This window comes from Podarcis gaigeae, assembly GCF_964106915.1.
Source record: "Podarcis gaigeae genome assembly, chromosome: 1".
Lineage (NCBI taxonomy): Eukaryota > Metazoa > Chordata > Lepidosauria > Squamata > Lacertidae > Podarcis > Podarcis gaigeae.
The window spans coordinates 119,794,284-119,813,718 of record NC_139678.1 but is presented as its reverse complement, the minus strand read 5'-3'; the positions used below and the strand labels follow the sequence as shown (position 1 = coordinate 119,813,718).

Below are 19,435 nucleotides of genomic sequence, written 5' to 3'. Positions count from 1 at the left end.
TTGGAGTAACAATTAGGTTTGAGATTAGAATAAGAATATGTAGTAGTAAGCACTAAGGATTAGAATACTAATGAAGGAGAAGAGGTTAGTATATGAAAGGAGTTAATAGAAGAAGATTTTGGATTTGATATCCGGCTTTATCACTACCCGAAGGAGTCTCAAAGCGGCTAACATTCTCCTTTCCCTTCCTCCCCCACAACAAACACTCTGTGAGGTGAGTGAGGCTGAGAGACTTCAGAGAAGTGTGACTGGCCCAAGGTCACCCAGCAGCTGCATGTGGAGGAGCGGGGAATCGAACCTGGTTCCCCAGATTACGAGTCTATTGCTCCTAGCCACTACACCACACTGGCTCTCCAGAATCTTCTAATATTATTAGAAATATGAATTTGAAGAACTGTTACATAAGTGATATAATGAAATTCAGTTAGAAGGGATTAGAGGAAGTCAGTTAACAGTGTTATAAAAATTAGGTATCTGAAGAAGCAATTGTTTTTTGTGTTTAGTTTTTTGTATTGAAATGTGTTTTTTATTTGTTGTGTGTTTTGTAATGTTATTTTTGTTATAAATGCGGGAAATTAATAAAAAAAATTGGAAAAAAGAGAGAACTATGTGGTAACTCAGGCCAGGCCTGTTGGCACCTGGTCACATAGTCAGGCCCTTGCCTTGTTGACGGACCAGTAGCACTTGCTTGCTCCTACTCCAGCTTCTCTGTTCATGGTGTGTCACGTGAGTGAAATGAATAAAAACCCAGCAATAAAAGATAATGGGAGAGGTTCACCTCAGCAAAATATCTGTCAAAATGACAAATACTTAAATACAGACGGTTGTTTGCCCTCGCTAGATTCAACGTGCTGCCATCTGCCTTATTGCAGGGCAGATTCGAGGGTAAAATCATACCTGGAACGAGTCTGCCCCTGTGGCTTATAGAATCATAGAATCATAGAGTTGGAAGAGACCACAAGGGCCATCGAGTCCAACCCCCTGCCAAGCAGGAAACACCATCAGAGCACTCCTGACATATGGTTGTCAAGCCTCTGCTTAAAGACCTCCAAAGAAGGAGACTCCACCACACTCCTTGGCAGCAAATTCCACTGTCGAACAGCTCTTACTGTCAGGAAGTTCTTCCTAATGTTTAGGTGGAATCTTCTTTCTTGTAGTTTGGATCCATTGCTCCGTGTCCGCTTCTCTGGAGCAGCAGAAAACAACCTTTCTCCCTCCTCTATGTGACATCCTTTTATATATTTGAACATGGCTATCATATCACCCCTTAACCTCCTCTTCTCCAGGCTAAACATGCCCAGCTCCCTTAGCCGTTCCTCATAAGGCATTGTTTCCAGGCCTTTGACCATTTTGGTTCCCCTCCTCTGGACACGTTCCAGTTTGTCAGTGTCCTTCTTGAACTGTGGTGCCCAGAACTGGACACAGTACTCCAGGTGAGGTCTGACCAGAGCAGAATACAGTGGCACTATTACTTCCCTTGATCTAGATGCTATACTCCTATTGATGCAGCCCAGAATTGCATTGGCTTTTTTAGCTGCCGCGTCACGATGGCTTGATGGAGGTAGAAACTGTCTCTCATACCTTGTTACGCTGTGGTTTCTACGGGGATATACACTCTGCATTTATCATCCCTGCTATGCAAAAATCTCCAAATGGATCCAAACTCCAATGTCCAAAATCCCTGGTAGAGGACAGGGATCCAGAGTTCACGCTAAGGGTGGCCAATTCTGCGCGACTGCCGTAAAACCTAGGGAACAAGGTGCGCTACCGTAATGACTAAGGCCTTAAGTGACAATTTTAGGTTATATTTTAGTGCTTAAGATTTAACTTATATATTTTTAACTGCTGCTATATCTGTATTGCCCCTGTTATACCCAACTGCAAATTCAAATGTATCCCTATTGTGTTTTATGACTTCCGTGGTATTGTATGTGAGCTGGAACCGGTCTGTGACTGAAATTAATAAATTCTGTTCTGTTCATGGTGCTGCCGCCACTTCTGGTTCCTTGGTTGGTGGAGGCAACACCTCACCTCCTTCGTCTCCACACCCAACACACCTCTCACTCCACCAGCAGCAGACTTTGATAGAGGGAAGGGGCAGGAGGACAAATGAGAGAATCTGTAGCTTGCCTGTTGTCCATGGCATGGAGGTAGGGTCATGATGACACAGCATGGACCACACAAAACTGATGCCTGCCCTGTCTCGAGAATTGGCGGTGTCATGAATGCATGTCCTCCAACATTTCTGTTGCTGCGGCTACCACCCAGGAGGACTCCCCTGCTCAGCACCTGAGGGCCCAAGTCTGGCCACTCAGCACCTGGCCTAGGGCGGGGCCTGATGGGCTCTATAAAGGACTGCTGCTACTGCCGCTGCTGGGTAGAGAGGGCTCTGTTTGGTTTTGTTTTTGTTTTTTGTTTAAATTGCTGTTATTTTTTTACCTATGTCATTTTAAACTGTGATATTAATGCTGTATTCTTAGTTTTAGATTTTGATTTATGTGGAAATTGTTTCCCATTTGGTTGTGTATTTTTTATGTGGTTTATTTATTGTTATGACTTTTGTAATTATGTAAATCTTGTTATGCTGTAAGCCGCCTTGAGCATTGCTTTTTAACTGTGGGAAGGCGGCATGCAAATAAAAAAATGATGATGATTTCTCAGATGAAAATAGGGACATTTATCACTCCCCCCCAACTGCTTTCAACCATCCTAAGGAAACCCCTTAATATATATTATATTATATTATGTTGTGTTGTGTTGTATTATTTTTTCTTTGGTAGATTTATAAAAAGAAAACCACACACCAGTAAATAACTACAGGATTAGACATGGATGCACAAAGCATTTTTTAAAAAATAGAAATTAAGATATTGAACAACAGCCACGTGGATGCTATTGGCCCAGAGTTGGAAAGATGTCAAAGTCCCTAGCAGAGAAGATTGGCAAGCGATGACTATGCTGAGATGGCAAAGCTGATGGGAAACCTCAGAAACCAAGAGGATACAAACTTTATAAAAGAATGGAAAAAAGTTATTTAGGAGACCACTGTAAGCAGATGGAAACAAGAGCAGCATTTTGACTCACTTGTAATGTAAAAAGCATTATGGACAATATGGTTTGATATAAAAAACAAACTGGAGTACGGACTAATATGCAGTTGTAGATGTTCAAAATAAGACTCCATGGATGGGATGGAGGGAAGTCTTGGGATCCAGTATGACTTTATTGATGTGTGTTTATTTGTACTCTTTATTAGTAAAATGAATAAAATGTCTTGAAAAAAGAAATTGAAAAGAAATTGTGCTCTGCTTCCCCTTTCTTCCCTCCAAGGCTGGCCCTGCCCTCTGCCTACCTCTTGGAGCTGGCATGTCATACAAGGCTGGATCTTGGTGGTTGTTGCCTCCCCTCCTCCATGTTCACTCTCCAGCAGCCACTATGAGCTGCCCAAGGAAGGAGGCCATCGGTGGAGGCCATGGAGAGGCCACGGGATGCTCCCTCGCAGTCGTAGCCTGTGTTGGCTATCACTGATGGAAGTTGGAGCTCAAGACATTTGGAGTGTATCAGGTTGGGAAAGGCTGATCTAGGCACCTGCCTCAACACAAAATATATTCCTTTGAAAGGAAATTGTGCCAACTGGCAGCTGAATGTTTTTAAGCCTGCAAGAATTATGTTCTTTTTCAAGAACAACGATAACGCTTCCCTTCAAATCTCTCCCCTTTGGCCGTTATCTGCTCCCATCTTTAGCCAAATGATATCTAAATACCAGGGCTGTCTTAAGCATATGCGGCGTCAGGGTGCAAATATCCGCTCAGCGCCCCTTCCAGTTGCCTAGTCCCAGGCATGCAGGTGGGCAGAGGCAGCCGGCCGCCTCAGTGTCTCGCTGGCTCGGTCGCCCCTGAACTCACGGCACAGAGCCTTCCCTCCCGCAGCAGCAGAGCCTGCTGTGGCACTCTGACCTATGGGCAGGCTCTTCCCCAGACTCAACTCTCAGGCCCTGGACTCTCGGCCTGGCGCCCCTGAGAGCCTGGTACCTGGGTGCCCTGCACCCCTAGCGCCTATGAGTAAGACGGCCCTGCTAAATACATGAAGCTGCATTTGCTCCCTTTCCGCCCCCACTATTCTCCCTCTGCTCCACCCCGCTCCTCAGTTGAAATGTAGATTGTAAAATTCCGTTTGGAGATCTTGCCTAGTTTGCTGTGCTCCTCTGTAAAATGCCATTGACCTGGATAGTACTGAAGAAATAAATGATCATTATGCTAAATTCATTGTTGATGAAACCTACAGAAAGAGATTTATCTAGCAAAACACATAAACGGCAACGCTAGAGTTTTATTACAATATTTTATTATGTGTCTCTGTAAGGAAAAGACCAACAACCATATAAAAGCTTACAAAGATGGTTAACCTCCAACACTATAAATGTGTTAATGTGACAAAAGAAGCTCACAATTTTGCATCTTTATTGACTTTTACAGAGGGAAGGAAGAAAAGCCCTCAGCAATGGCCTACCGACGATACGACTTTTGATGAGAGACATTTACAATTGTTGTCAAGCCTTGATGTTTTAACGCAAGCCAATAAACCTGGCTCACAGATTTAGAAGTGGAAAAAAATCACACAACTAGCACCATCACATTAATCTTTTTACACTTCCCTAATTTTAGTGGTCTTGACCAGCAATGACAGGAAAGTATAGGAGCACCCGGTAAAAAAAAAAATCAAAAAAATCACACAATGCAGTCCAGCAATAAAATTATATTAGTCTGTTGACACTAGGGGCATTCACTTCTTCAGATGGACTGTACTCTGTTCATCAATAATCAGTACAGAAACAAAACCACCTGACCAGATGTATTCATTGGTTCCAACATCTTTTGAGTTGGTTTTCTTGGTCTGAATCATCAAACTCATCCCAGTTTCTGTCCATGTTGAGGTAGTTGAAACGGGGAATTCTCTCTAGCTTTATGAACTGCATCTTATATTGGAGGGCAAACTTGGATGCTGGAATCCGTCAGTGCTTGATTGGTGGGCAAGCATTCAATTATAATTACAGTTTTGCTGTACTGAGTGTTGAGGTTGTAATGTAGCACCATGGAGATACTGTTGGAAGGGTTTTTTCCCAATTTTGGTGAAAGAAACAGCAGAAGGGATTTTGTTGCATGTCGTGTAAAGAGCAAAATAAGAAAATGGTATTTTTTATCTCAATTTATCTCTTTCCTCCCTCTCTCCAGAATTTTTTTGCAAATAAATAACTGGGATACAGTTGATTTGACTCTTAATAGCTGACAAGGTTAAGACAAGAAGAGCAAAGGTGGGAGTGTGAATTTGTTTGTTGGGGTTCGGAATGAGCATGATTCTCAGGTTTATAAGAAGCAAACCGGGCCAATGTCCACACCAAATTCTTGATTGGGAGCGCCGATGTCGAAGGGTGCGATATCTATCACCGGCAACCGCATTGTCTTGCGTGTTCTGTACTCAAAGACGGTTCGACCCCATTCATCAGTGTGTTTCTGTGAAATGCAAAGCAGAAAGTGCTTTTAAAAAGGTTTGATTAGCGACACTTTGGATTAATATCTATCAGGCTCTTCCATGGTGGAAGGAGGAAGTATGAACGACCCATCGTGATTCTCCTCCCCAGACTTCTGAGTCATATGTGAGGAATAAAGTGCGTATTATTATTATTATCAGTAGTATTAATCAGCAGCAAGTAGAATTCAGAGCTTACTGCCTTTGATAAAGGAAGTAGCACACAACCATCTTGACTTGCAGCCATTGATAGCCTTATTCATCAGTCCAACCTGAGCTGGGGGTAGCTCACTGGTCACTGGTCATCCAGTGAAGAGGATGAGATGTCTGTACGTAACTATATGTGTGGAAGCTTGAATCAAAGTTTCCACCACCCTGCTAGCAAGCATTGCCCCAAAGTTTTACTTTCCTGTTCCACTTCTCACTCTTGTGATCGGCCCCTCTATAGTCAGCTAGGGAAAATGCTAAAGTTCTTCTGCACTATAAAATCCAATCGAAAGATATAACTACAAATTTAAGGCTCTTTAAAATGCACAAGATTAGGAGTGAGAATAGGAGGTGTGCAAAACCGAAATTTCATAATGGAACAATGAACCGAATCTCAATTTTGTTTTGCAATGTTTACTTACAGTACAGCCATCTTCCAGGACAGTGTATGTGAACTTGCTGTTTCCTTCCGCCTTGATTTCGCTGTCGGTAGAACTCATCATCTTCAGGGCTCTCTTCACATTCCCGCTGGCTTCGTCCATGTAAGCTATACTGTTTTTGCAGTGATAGGTGATATTCTGAGACGCTCGGCTAGAAAGAATTCTGAGGAAGGCCAGCTGAACATCTGCAACTTCTTCTGGAAGATCTGGGTCTCCGTAGCTGAACTGTGGGACAAACACAAAAGGCTTGTTTGTTGTAGACGGTTCTGGATGGCATAGGCAGTCCGTGCACCAAAACCAAAGCCATGCTGGGCTCTTGCCATGAGGCTGGAAGAGCTTTCCCCAGTTTTTAAAGACCACCACCCCATCACCACCTTTGGAAACAATGGAGAGGAAATAAAAGTGAAGAAAAGATACCAGCTCCAGAGCTGGCAAAGGTTGTTTCCTGATATATATATATATATATATTTTCTTTGGGGGGGGGGTGTCTTTCCAATCAATGCCTTCCCCCAGTACATCCCCCTTTTAAATTCAAGCGTATAAATTTGGAAATATATATAGATATCCATGCATGTAACATTATATTTTTAAATATTTTTAAAAATCAGCATTAGCCATGCAAGAAACATCTGATAAAAATGGCAAGGGCCATGGAAGTTGCTATGGTAGTTGGGAGAGAAGACAATTATGTTTTTCATTCAATTAGAAATGGATCCAGAGTTGCTTCTTTCTTGAGAAGCAATTTAATTGCACTCTCAAGTCAAGCTTTGCTTGACCAAATATTAATAATATTAATAATATTAATGATAACAACAACAACAATTTATACCCTGTCCATCTGGCTGGGTTTCCCCAGCCACTCTGGGTGGCTCCCAACAGAATATTAAAAACACGATAAAGCATCAAACATTAAAAACCTCCCTAAACAGGGTTGCCTTCAGATGCCTTCTAAAAGTCAGATAGCTGTTTATCTCCTTGATATCTGATGGGAGGGTGTTCCACAGGGCAGAAGGCCCTCGGAGCTGGACATCAGTGTCCGGGCTGAACGATAGGGCTGGAGACGCATCGTTCTTCTTACCTGGAAGCCTCCATTCATAGACTCTCCAAACCAAATATGTTTCTTTTCGGGTCCTGGGCTTGTCCACCAGTTCTTCTTTGGAACACTCATAGGATTAGCACTGATGCACGTCTCCCCAGTTTCCATATTGCAGTATACTTTAATGGCGTCCAATTTGCAACCTTGGTTGGGATCAATCCAGTACTCCCCTAAAGTGACAAAGCAAAAGGACATTCTTTAACCTGGGATTAGATTCTTCCTTGTGCTGGATGCCAAAGGCTTCTGCTGCCTTGTGGGTTACATTGGGAAGAATACAAACCTAAATGATAATATTACTCTACACTTGTATGTTCTTAACGTTTGCTGAGTCATATTGAGTACTGTTAATCTTTACACTTCCTTCAAAGTCTAATTTAACTGAATAACAGCTACACATTCCCCCGACACATTTCTTCATTATCAGGCACATCAAGCACTTTGGTAATAATAATAATAATAATAATAATAATAATAATAATAATAATACCCCGCCAATCTGACTGGGTTGCCCCAGCCACTCTGGGCAGTTTCCAGCATATACAGAAACAGAATAAAACATCAAACATTATAGTTTTAGGATCCCAAGCCCTATTATTTCCACAATTTGCCTGCAATCCAGCCCTGAAACTATTCCAGACTTGGAGCTAATGTAGTTCATTTCCTCCTGTTGTGGCTAAGTGCAGGAATCAGCCACTAGTCGATCCCTCCTTCTCCCCTCTTCATGGAAATATATAATATGATTACATTGAGCATTACATTGTGCAGCATCATTTGCTGTAATTGATTAAGAAATGCATAGTGTACCAAAGGAGCACATTTTATATTACTAGTCTTTACCAGAAAGAGAGGGAAAAGAGATATATGGGGCAGTTCTGTGTCCCTCGCAATGCCCGGTTCTTTTCTTGAGACCGCATATTTCTCACTGACTTCTCTATGACCTGGATCAGAACAGAAACGAACATACCACTCTTAAGTTCAGGATGGCAGAACTTCAGATCTCTGCAATTCCGAGCTGGGTTCTTCCGTGAGCCATCGGGGCTAACAATGTTTTCGATTTGGTTGTTGATTGACTTCAGCGAAGTTAAAATATCGCTCATGGCTATTTTGTCCTCATCTGGCTGGTCTCTGTAGTAGGATGGTCCTTTTTCAAGGTTCTCTGGGCCACCACCTCCACAGCACGGACCAGGAGCTCCAGGTTGACCAGGAGGCCCTGGAGGACCACCATGACCCGCAGGACCCTAGAAAATAAAACAAGCCCCGCCCATAACTCAAAAATGCACCATGTACATTAGTTCACCTGTACACTCAAAAAAAAAAGGACCAGTCAGTGTTACTGGCACTTTTAGCCTTGGTCTTGTAGGTGGCTATTTCAGTGGCGTGTGGTGAAATTTTAATAGTTGAACAGTTAGGGCCAGCTTGTGAAGGCAACTGGGGGGTGGGGGTGATGAGTGTCGCACCTCCCTCCCTAAACCAGGCAGAAGCTTCCCAGGCTTTGGGAAGGAGGCACTACGCTTTAATGCTTTAATACTCTTATTTACTGGGAACATTTAGGGGACTAGCCTAGTCCCCCTATTCCACTAACCACATGCCACTGGGCTATTTAGATAGGAAAGGTTTCAGACTAGTCCTCTCCCCAGTAATATTTCAGTCCATAACTGTGCCTTGTTATATAATAATAATAATAATAATAATAATAATAATAATAATAATAATAATAATTTATCTGGCTGGGTTTCTCCAGCCACTCTAGGCAGCTTCCAACAGAATATTAAAATACAATAACCTATTAAACATTAAAAGCTTCCCTAAACAGGGCTGCCTTCAGATGTTTTCTAAAAGTCTGGTAGTTGTTTTTCTCTTTGACATCTGGTGGGAGGGTGTTCCGCAGGGCGGGTGCCACTACCAAGAAGGCCCTCTTCCTGGCTCCCTGTAACTTGGCTTCTCACAGCAAGGGAACCGCCAGAAGGCCCTCGGTGCTGGACCTCAGTGTCTGGGCAGAACAATGGGGGTGGAGATGCTCCTTCAGGTATACAGGACCGAGGCTGTTTAGGGCTTTAAAGGTCAGCACCAACACTTTGACTTGTGCTCGGAAATGTACTGTCACCCATTAGAAACAGCAGATATAATAATCATTATCTATTTTTTATTTTATTTTATTCTATTAATCCTTCTGTTTTATCATCATAATGATGAAATACACAGGAACCTCCTGTCACCCAGCTTGAGCTTTATGAGCAACAAATCTGAATAAATCTGAATAGTGAGGCCAACTGGGTAGACACCTTCACTTTCATTGTAACTAGCTGTGCATGTGGCTAGTTGTGGGGAGGAAGCTGTCTGTTTAGTGCCACCTAATTCCCACACTCAGGATTGGGTACCATAACTGTGGCTCAGGTACAGCTCTCATAAGGAAAATTACATTTGCCTGAAATTCAGCATGGTCAGGCTAAACTCTGCAGCTTTTATTTTTACCACTCTTTATTGAGAAGTGCTGTTCCCCTTTGGGCACAAACTTGATCTCCCTTCTTGTCAAGTCTTGTGCTAGGCTCCCGGATGGTATGGAGACTAGCTTTCAAGATGATGCTTCTCACTTTTCATCATCTGATTCCCTTACCGGAGCACCAGATTCGCCTCTGCTTCCACGAGGACCTGGAGGCCCAATGGGACCTGGGTAGCCACTTGTACCATCTTTTCCAGGTGGGCCATTTGGACCAGGGGGACCCTAAACAGAAGAAGACGAAGACGAAGACGAAGAAGAAGAGGAGGAGGAAGAAGAAAGTTAGTTCTCTCTCAACTGTCTAGCCATAATTTGAGCATGCATTCAGGCTGGACAGAATCAACAGGTTACTTACTCTTGCACCAGCAGGTCCTGGGCTTCCACTTGGACCTTGCGGACCCAATGCACCCTGTCAAAAAAATAATAATGATGTAGATCTAGTAAAATCCAGTTTTTTCATTCTTTTCTTTACATTGGAGCACCTGTATTGTTGCACTCACTACAAGATCTGGCAATCCATAGAAGATGAATATATACCGTATTTTTTGCTCTATAAGACTCACTTTTTCCCTCCCAAAAAGTAAGGGGAAATGTGTGTGCGTCTTATGGAGCGAATACAGGCTGCACAGCTATCCCAGAAGCCAGAACAGCAAGAGGGATCACTGCGCAGTGATCCCTCTTGCTGTTCTGGCTTCTGAGATTCAGAATATTATTTTTTCTTCTTTTCCTCCTCCAAAAACTAGGTGCGTCTTATGGTCTGGTGCGTCTTATAGGGTGAAAAATATGGTGTGTATCTACAGTTATTCGGCATGCAAGTTAACTGGAACATCAAACTCCAACAGTAGAACCTCTCTAGGTATCAGATGCATGGCATCAGGTATGGGGCAAGTAAGGGGGGGGCTTCAAAAGAACAAACTGGGAGCTTAAATCGAAATCCTGATTGTTCATTTGTGCAGCAAGGCATGCTCCCCCTGCCCATCCAGCTGAGATGGGTGGATTTATGCCTTGCTCCAGGAGGGGAGGGACGCGGGTGGCGCTGTGGGTAAAACCTCAGTGCCTAGGACTTGCCGATCGTATGGTCGGCGGTTTGAATCCCCTTTCGGTCCCAGCTCCTGCCCACCTAGCAGTTCAAAAGCACCCCTAAGTGCAAGTAAATAAATAGGTACCGCTTTATAGCGGGAAGGTAAACGGCGTTTCCGTGTGCTGCGCTGGTGCTGGATCACCAGAGCAGCTTCGTCACGCTGCCCACGTGACCCAGAAGTGTCTCCGGACAGTGCTGGCCCCCAGCCTCTTAAGTGAGATGGGCGCACAACCCTAGAGTTGGACACGACTGGCCCGTACGGGCAGGGGTACCTTTACCTTTACCTTTTACCAGGAGGGGAAAGCAGTTTCCGTAGGATAGAGCTTCTCCCTCACAGCACTGCTCTTCAAATCTCTGAAAACTAGAGATTCAAATAGTAGTGCAGGGATGTTTGCAAAAGGGCTTTCCGGCAGCTCTGTGCTGCACTTTGACGTCCCGAAAACCGGGGCTTCAAAGTGCAGCATCACCTGACACCATCATGACCTCATGTGAATGACAGGTGGGTGGCCTTGCATAGCTGTGAAATGTGACCCACTGGGGTGGGGAGACAACAATCTAGCTTGACAGTCAGAAAAAGATCCCCACTTCTGAGCTATTACACAGGCCGGGTCAAATATAAATAAAATGGTTCTCTGTTTTCATTATTACAGTTTTGTATGGGACCATAAGCCATGTTAATGTGCATGGTTTAGAAGCTAAATGTTCTCAGAATTAAATACAATTTGAACGCTTCCATTCTAGAATATAGGTGGTCCAGTGGCTTTAAAGGTAGGTAACTCCACGGATCAAAGGAAGTTAGCTGGACTTAAGTCCTATTGAAATCAATGACACTTCAGTTAATTGTGGCAAATGTTTTACATGGATTTCAAGGATGCTTAAGTACAACAAACTTCCTCTGGCTTAGAGCCATTGTGCATATGTGGTATCAGAAAACTGAAATGCCATTTTTTAAATTTCTTCGTTGTTTTGAATGTGACCTACCCATTAATGAGTGGTCTATAAATGCCAGTAACAAAACAGTAAGGAGTTTCTCTCATGCGATGCTGCCAAGGATATTGGGATATCCCCAAAGGTTCAACTTTACTCCTACAAAAATGAAATAATTATATGCCCAAGTGATATTGCTAGGCATGTTTCCTCCATGAAACATAATGAAGGCTCAGGACACAGGCTGGTAAATTCCAGAACACCTGCAAAATCACTCCTGTTTTCCTCTGCCAAAACATTAAATTGTACATCATTTGGTGGATAATCCAGGCACTGTAGGGATCACTTGGGATACTTTTCGTTCTTGTCAAAGTTACATATTGTGCTAAACACTGGGGTCATGAAACAAATCCAGCATTTCCCCTCTCTTACGCAAGGAAGGCAGGAGAGTTCTGCAAACTTACACTTGGACCAGGGGGTCCGGGGTTACCAGGGAATCCTCGGTGGCCCTTCATCCCATTGCTACCACGTTCACCGGCTTCACCTTTGTCACCACGTGCACCCGCAGGGCCCTTTTAGAAGCATATTGACAAAGAGTTTTCATAAGAGTAAACTTGGGTTTAATGAGAACTAGTAATATAATAATAATAATAATAATAATAATAATAATAATAATAATAATAAAAAATTTATACTCCGCCCATCTGGCTGGGTTTCCCCAGCCACTCTGAACAAAACGCTAAAATACAATAACCTATTAAACATTAAAAGCCTCCCTAAACAGGGCTGCCTTCAGATGTCTTCTAAAAGTTTGGTAGTTATTTTTCTCTTTGACATCTGGTGGGTGGGCGTTCCACAGGGTGGGTGCCACTACTGAGAAGGCCCTCTGCCTGGTTCCCTGTAACTTGGCTTCTCGCAGTGAGGGAATCGCCAGAAGGCCCTTGGTGCTGGACCTCAGTGTGTAGGCTGAACGATGGGGGTGGAAATGCTCCTTCAGCTATACTGGGCCGAAGCCATTTAGGGCTTTAAAGGTCAGCACCAACACTTTGAATTGTGCTCAGAAACGTATTGGGACCCAGTGTAGGTCTTTCAAGACTGGTGTTATATGGGCTCGGCGGCCGCTCCCAGTCACCAGTCTAGCTGCCGCATTCTGGATTAGTTGTAGTTTCCGGGTCACCTTCAAAAGTAGCCCCACATAGAGCGCATTGCAGTAGTCCAAGCGAGAGATAACTAGAGCATGCACCACTCTGGCGAGACAGTCTGCGGGCAGGTAGGGTCTCAGCCTGCATACCAGATGGAGCTGATAAACAGCTGCCCTGGACACATACATACGAAGTTCTGAAGCAGAGACTTACGGGAGCACCACGGGCACCGGCAGGGCCAGCGGGGCCGACTGGACCAGCAGGTCCCTGTAACAAACAACAACACAGGATTATGTCTATGCCGAGCATCGATTTTCTGGATATAAACTGGATGAATCACAAAACAGAGAAAACATTCACATCTCTACTATTAAGCTCCCAAATATATTAGCAAACATAATGAACAAACATCACTTCAATGACTTCCATTTTCAAAAAAAAACATGTATGCTCAGGGCTTTTTTCAGCCAGAACTAATTGGAACTCAGCTCTGGCACCTCTCAGGTGGGTGCCGTTGCCATTACAGTGGTACCCCGGGTTACAGACGCTTCAGGTTACAGACTCCGCTAACCCAGAAATAGTCCCTCGGGTTAAGAACTTTGCTTCAGGATGAGAACAGAAATCGTGCAGTGGCGGCACAGCGGCAGCAGGAGGCCCCATTAGCTAAAGTGGTGCTTTAGGTTAAGAATAGTTTCAGGTTAAGAACGGACCTCCATACTTAACCTGTACTTAACCTGAGGTACCACGGTATAAGAGAAAAAGGAGGCATTCATGGTGCATTCTGGCACCTCTTGTTCTAGAAAAATAACACTTTGTAGGCAGCATAGTTTTTCACAGTGCACAAAGGTCATGTTGGTGTATGCCCCTGGATTTAACTTGAAGTGGCTTTTTCATCGGGAAAAATGGCAGTAGGTCGTTGAAGAAACCAAATTCAAGTTGTTTCAGTGGAGCAAAATCTGTTCTAGAGCACTAGAGTATGACACATGGTCACATCCCACTGTCTTCAGCATTTCAAAGGAAATGACATTACAAATAACTAAATCATTTTGAAAATTCCTGTTTTGATATGCTTTTTTTTTTTCAATTGCTAGATAGTGGGATCGACTTGAAGCAATTCACCCGAAGAAAATCCACTGAACGGGCAAGCTACCGTAGTTTTCGCTCTATAGGACACACTTTCCCCCCTCCAAAAATGAAGGGGAAATGTGTGTGCATCCTATGGAGCGAATGCAGGCTCCTTGGCTTCAGCGATAGCAACACGAAGCCTCTGAAGTGCAGAGGGAGCGCTCCCTCCACGCTCCGGAGGCTACGCATTGCTTTCGCTGAATCCTGGAGACTGAGAGGGGTCGGTGCACACCGACCCCTCTCGCTCTCCAGGATTCAGGGATAGCCGCCTGAAGCCTTTTGAGCGTGGAAGGAACTCGCGCTGCGCTCCAAAGGCTTCGGGTTCCTTTCACTGAAGCCAAGAGAGCAAGACTCTCCTGGCTTCAGCAGAGAGGGAGAGCTGCGCAGCGCCCCTTCAGCCAAGCGGGAGGAGAAACGTTTCTCCTGCCGCTTCGCTGAAGGGGAGCTGAGCAGAGAGGGGGCGATTTCCCCCCCCCTTGTTCTCCCCTTTAAAACAAGGTGCGTCCTATGGTCGGGTGTGTCCTATAGAGCGAAAAATACGGTGCCTTCCTTGCTGTGGTATTGCTGATGGCTTCCCCGCTTCCTTGTGGTGTCAGACGGAGGTGGAAAAAGCATGGCATACTGTTAATACCCTGCTTGTTTACTATCACATAGATGCTAGTAAGGAAACATAGGAAGGCAGCACTGTTTTCATACTTACTGGATGTCCTCTCTCGCCTGATTTCCCAGCTGGACCCGTGTTACCTGGGGGACCCACATGACCCGGAGCCCCTGGCAAACCAGGAGAACCATTTTCACCACGATCACCCTGAGGAGACAACACATGGCCAACGTGAGGAATTCATTTAATTTTCTAAATGACCATAAACCCAGTCAAATGCTAGTACGGTGGTACCTTGGTTCCCGAACGGCTTAGTTTACAAACAAATTGGCTCCCGAACGCCGCAAACCTGGAAGTAAGCTTTCTGGTTTGTGAACGTTTTTCAGAAGCCGAACATCCGTTTTGGCTGTTGGCATTGTTCACACGCCTTGGTTTGTGAACATTTTGGAAGTCAAATGGATTGAGTTCGAGAACCAAGGTGCCACTGTATTGATTAGTACTAGCAGTAGTAACCACAATCACTGGGATCTGAAAGAGCACACGTGACTGTGATGGTTAAAGTCACTTCTCACCTTTGGTCCTGAAGACCCATCACGACCTGGTAAACCATCTGATCCAGGGTTACCCTGAGAAATATGGGAGAAAGAAGGCTTTAAATATAAGTATAAAAATATTGAAGCAAAGGGAAAGACTTAAAAGAAATCCTTTAACATTTAGGAAATATTTAGCTCTGGAGTGATATATCCACCAAATGTTTAACTTTGAAATTATCGTGGTCCTAATGGCATGTCAAAATAGGCTGCTGCTGCTTTTCTGAGATTGCTCACACATTAAGGGATTTCCCACACATCACACATGAAGAGGAATGCAGCACCAGATGCTGATATGCGTGTCTGAATAGGGAATTACAAATTAAACTTCCATGCTACCTCTGACACAATGCTCTTCATTGAATCTGGTCTTATGTTCAGCTGTGAATCGGAATTAAACCATAATTATGTGAAGAGAAACCAAGCACAAAGATGTGCAAACAAGCCTTTAACGTCTAAGCGTAGGCCAGTTGGGAGACGTTCCTTCTCCGGTCTGCTTGGAGTCCCTGCCCCCAGGAGGTCTGCTGTTGCAGCTGACTGGCCACAGGGGAGCAAAATAAGCAGTGCTTATTTTGTCAAGCAACAGTCACTCAGGCACACCAGAGGAAGCTTGTCCAGCTCTCCCTCCAACCCAGGTGACAGCAACAAATGGGTCTCCCAGGAAGTAAGGACCTTTGCCTTGTATAGTAATCAAATTCAAAGAAATCAAGCAATGAGTATGCTTGGGTGCAAACCAGTATCCAGCTTCCCACAGAAGGAAGACCAAGTCTTTCCTAGTCTCCATACTAGGATGTACAACAGGATGTTTGAATGAGGCTAATTTGTCTCACTTTAGGTGGGCAAAATTTCTACATGCAGTGTGTTTATCCGTAGGATAGAACGAAGATGAAATTCTTTCCATACGTCTCTGCCTGGTTCTCCGGGTGCTCCATTTAGGCCCATTGGACCTGGTGGACCTTGAGGTCCTCGTTCTCCTGGGCTACCATTGGATCCTGGTTTGCCATCTTCACCCTGCAATGGAAAAACAGATGGATTAATGACATACTGACATTTTTTTTAAAAAAACCCCTGCTAAATGTGAGCTATTGTAGGCATGAAGAAGTTAAGACCAGAGAGATCTGTTCCTAGACTCAGCTAGGTCAAACCCCTTCTCGAGGGAGAAAGTGAAGCTGCTTCTTTTCCTATTCCTCACTCTCTCTTCTCACTATGTAATCCACCAAGACGGACGGATCTGAATGTGCATGTTTGAAACTATATGCTATATTAGGCACCCAAGAGTAATCTATCTGTGTTCTCCTTGCTGCTGCATGGAACAACGCATGAATCAGACCTTAGGAGTTAGTAAGTAAAGCTTTTAAATTTACTTGAGTGTGTGGTCTGTTCATTGCTAGAGGGGTAGAGAGGTGGCAAGAGCTTTAAAGCAATGGGATATGCAAAAGGGCTCAATAACATTTCTGCCCATCATAAGCAAACTCCAAAACTACCGGGGGAGGGGGGGAACTCCCATTCCCTTGATGCCGGCTAATTATACTGACCCAGCCACTTCCTGCCTCCAACAGTATTGCATTGCATGTCAGTAAATAATTAAGCTTGTTCTTCCTTGGACTCTGTTCAGTGAAGGCAAGTGATTACTACCATCTCTCCCACCACACTGACCATCACTGACATAATGTCACCTTATATTACCACAAAACTGCTGATACTGACACTAACATGGAATTATGTGTTTTATAACTCTGGAGGAAATCACTGATCACTGGAGACTTGTCCACAAAACAGCTTCATCACACATTTCTTTATGAAGCTCTCTCTCACACACACATCACTTCAAGACCTAATTTCTAAAACACAAAACGTTTCTTATGTTAAATAATTTGGAGAATTAAAAGTAATGGGGTAATGCCTTACCTTTCCGCCAGGTGCGCCATTGGCACCAGATGGACCTCTCGGGCCAGGCAGCCCTACAGAACCACGTTGCCCAGGTATGCCACCCAATCCTGAAGGACCTGGAAAACCCTATGAAGAGAAATACAGAAACAAATTTGTTTATGGGATTTATTTACTGATTGTATTTATCACCTTGGACAATAAACATTTTCCCCAGACCAACAAATACAGATGCAGAAAATGGCTTTTGAAGCTTACTGAGATATGTGTTATGTGTAGCTGCGGGGACGGGGGAAGGTTTCTCTGGCAGAACATGCTCAGCTGAGCAGAGATGGTACAGATGAAAATGCACTCCATGCCTTGCAGAGCATAATGGAGACCATCTTCCCTGACACCTACAAGGTCTCCCTCTCCTCATTAAGATTAGGCTTGAAAGAAGAGGTGTGTTGTAGCCAACAGAACAGTGTGGTGTGTGCTTGGTTGCAGTGTTTGTACGGTGCCCATAACCACTTCTCCAGTGAGCAAATGGGCCTATGGACCTCAAAAGGTTGGTGAGCCCTGTCACGATTATGGGCTTATTTCAGCCTCCATATTTCTTAGAAATAGTGTTCTGATAAAACTTTTGCTAAGGCTTTTAGATAATGATTAATCCAATCTTAGGTCCCCAGACGTTGTTGGACTGCAACCCCCACAATCCTGTGCCATTTATCCAGATGGCTGGGGCTGATCAACAACATTGAGGAACCCAAAGATTGAGGAAGGCTGACTTAAAGTCTTGCCTCTCACCAATTATGTTTAAGGGGGGGGGATACTTTTCACATTCTGAGTTGTTCCATTTCTAAGAAACAGAGCAATGGTTGAGGCATAATGCAGAACCATAGTTTGGCGCTATGTGAATGAGCCTGGAAGAAACATCGAGCTTGAAGTATTCTCCTGTTCATGAGCCTGGGAAATTCTTCCCTCATTTCCTGGTTTGAGGCCAACCATAGTTTACCATTTAATGTAAATTGGGAAACTATGATTTGAGCTTGCCCTGAAAACTACAATCGAAAACCATTATTCAGTCCTGTGATATAGATAAAACAATGTGTATGTTAGGTCCATTAGGTCCAGTCGTGACCGACTCTGGGGTTGCGGCGCTCATCTCGCTTTATTGGCCGAGGGAGCTGGCGTACAGCTTCCGGGTCATGTGGCCAGCATGACTAAGCCGCTTCTGGCGAACCAGAGCAGCACACAGAAACGCCGTTTACCTTTCCGCCAGAGCGGTATCTATTTATCTACTTGCACTTTTTCGAACTGCTAGGTTAGCAGGAATGTGTATGTTTGCTCCTTACAATTTGAAGAGTTTTAACAAAAACTTAAGTAAATGAAATTTTTTTGTAGCGCTGTTAAATCTCCATGCAGCTAGCCTCTTAAGCCTTGCTGCCAGACTGGAGGAGACAGCAGCCAATAGCCAGCCAGGCACTGCCCTCCAGGTGGAGCCATTGATTAGCCTGTTTGGAGATGGTGTCATGGGCAGGAATACCACCTCTGAACTCCCGCTGTCCATGGGGAATTCCCCTTCAATGGCCTATGCCTAAGCCATCAGAGGAAGGAGGCCAAGAGTAAGGGGCTGCATCTGTCCCCCACCCCCGGGAGAGTGATGAGCAGCCATTTTGACATGCAGGCAAGGCAATACATTGATTAAGAAGAAGAGCTGCTATGACTAGCTGTAAAGATTGGTCCTAATTTATCACACACCCACACACCCACAACAGATCAGTCTAATCACTGCATCTGTAATTTTAACGTATCAGAAGTAAGACATCACGGGAAAACTGTAATCTTTCACTGAATATTTTTAACTCTATTTTATAGACTCCCAAATAATGTACTTACTGGTTCTCCTTTTACACCTGCCGGACCTTTTTCACCTGGTGGGCCAGGCTCACCTTTGGGACCAGCAGCTCCTGGGCCACCAGCAGGACCAGTAGAACCAGCTGGACCAGGAGGACCATCCTTGCCTGGGGGACCCGCATTGCCAGGAAGTCCTGGGTTACCCTAGGAGTCAATATTTGAAAGTGATGCTTGACATACAGTATTTGAATCAACACTCTTAGAATACCAAAATAATGGAGAATTCATGATATGTGCAAAGGAGATAGACCTCCTTGATTTAGACTTGCCACTCTTGAATATGGATTGAATTGTGCTCTATGAACACATTCAAAAGTAACTCGTAAAAAGAAAAGATGCTTTGAGAGTAAAGCAGACTATGGATGAACAACATAATAGCAAATGGGGGTGGGTTTGTTAGCAGAACACAAACATTATTAT

The 19,435-nt window shown here is 44.2% G+C and overlaps 1 protein-coding gene across 2 annotated transcripts in view; it reads right to left on the bottom strand.

Annotated features, from left to right (window-relative positions):
- Positions 1-4,327: 4,327 nt before the first annotated feature.
- COL3A1 (collagen type III alpha 1 chain) overlaps positions 4,328-19,435 on the bottom strand; it is a 93,867-nt gene continuing 78,759 nt past the window's right edge. For both annotated transcript variants that reach the window (XM_083704030.1, XM_083704031.1), the window contains 13 exons: positions 18,998-19,159; positions 17,141-17,248; positions 16,136-16,243; positions 15,215-15,268; positions 14,742-14,849; positions 13,130-13,183; positions 12,239-12,346; positions 10,122-10,175; positions 9,884-9,991; positions 8,234-8,507; positions 7,252-7,439; positions 6,156-6,398; positions 4,328-5,510 (listed from right to left, as the gene is read on the bottom strand). In XM_083704030.1, coding sequence (XP_083560156.1) covers positions 5,364-5,510; positions 6,156-6,398; positions 7,252-7,439; positions 8,234-8,507; positions 9,884-9,991; positions 10,122-10,175; positions 12,239-12,346; positions 13,130-13,183; positions 14,742-14,849; positions 15,215-15,268; positions 16,136-16,243; positions 17,141-17,248; positions 18,998-19,159 — 1,716 coding nt within the window. In that variant the 3' untranslated portion in view covers positions 4,328-5,363. The remainder of the gene's footprint in view (positions 5,511-6,155; positions 6,399-7,251; positions 7,440-8,233; positions 8,508-9,883; positions 9,992-10,121; positions 10,176-12,238; positions 12,347-13,129; positions 13,184-14,741; positions 14,850-15,214; positions 15,269-16,135; positions 16,244-17,140; positions 17,249-18,997; positions 19,160-19,435) is intronic.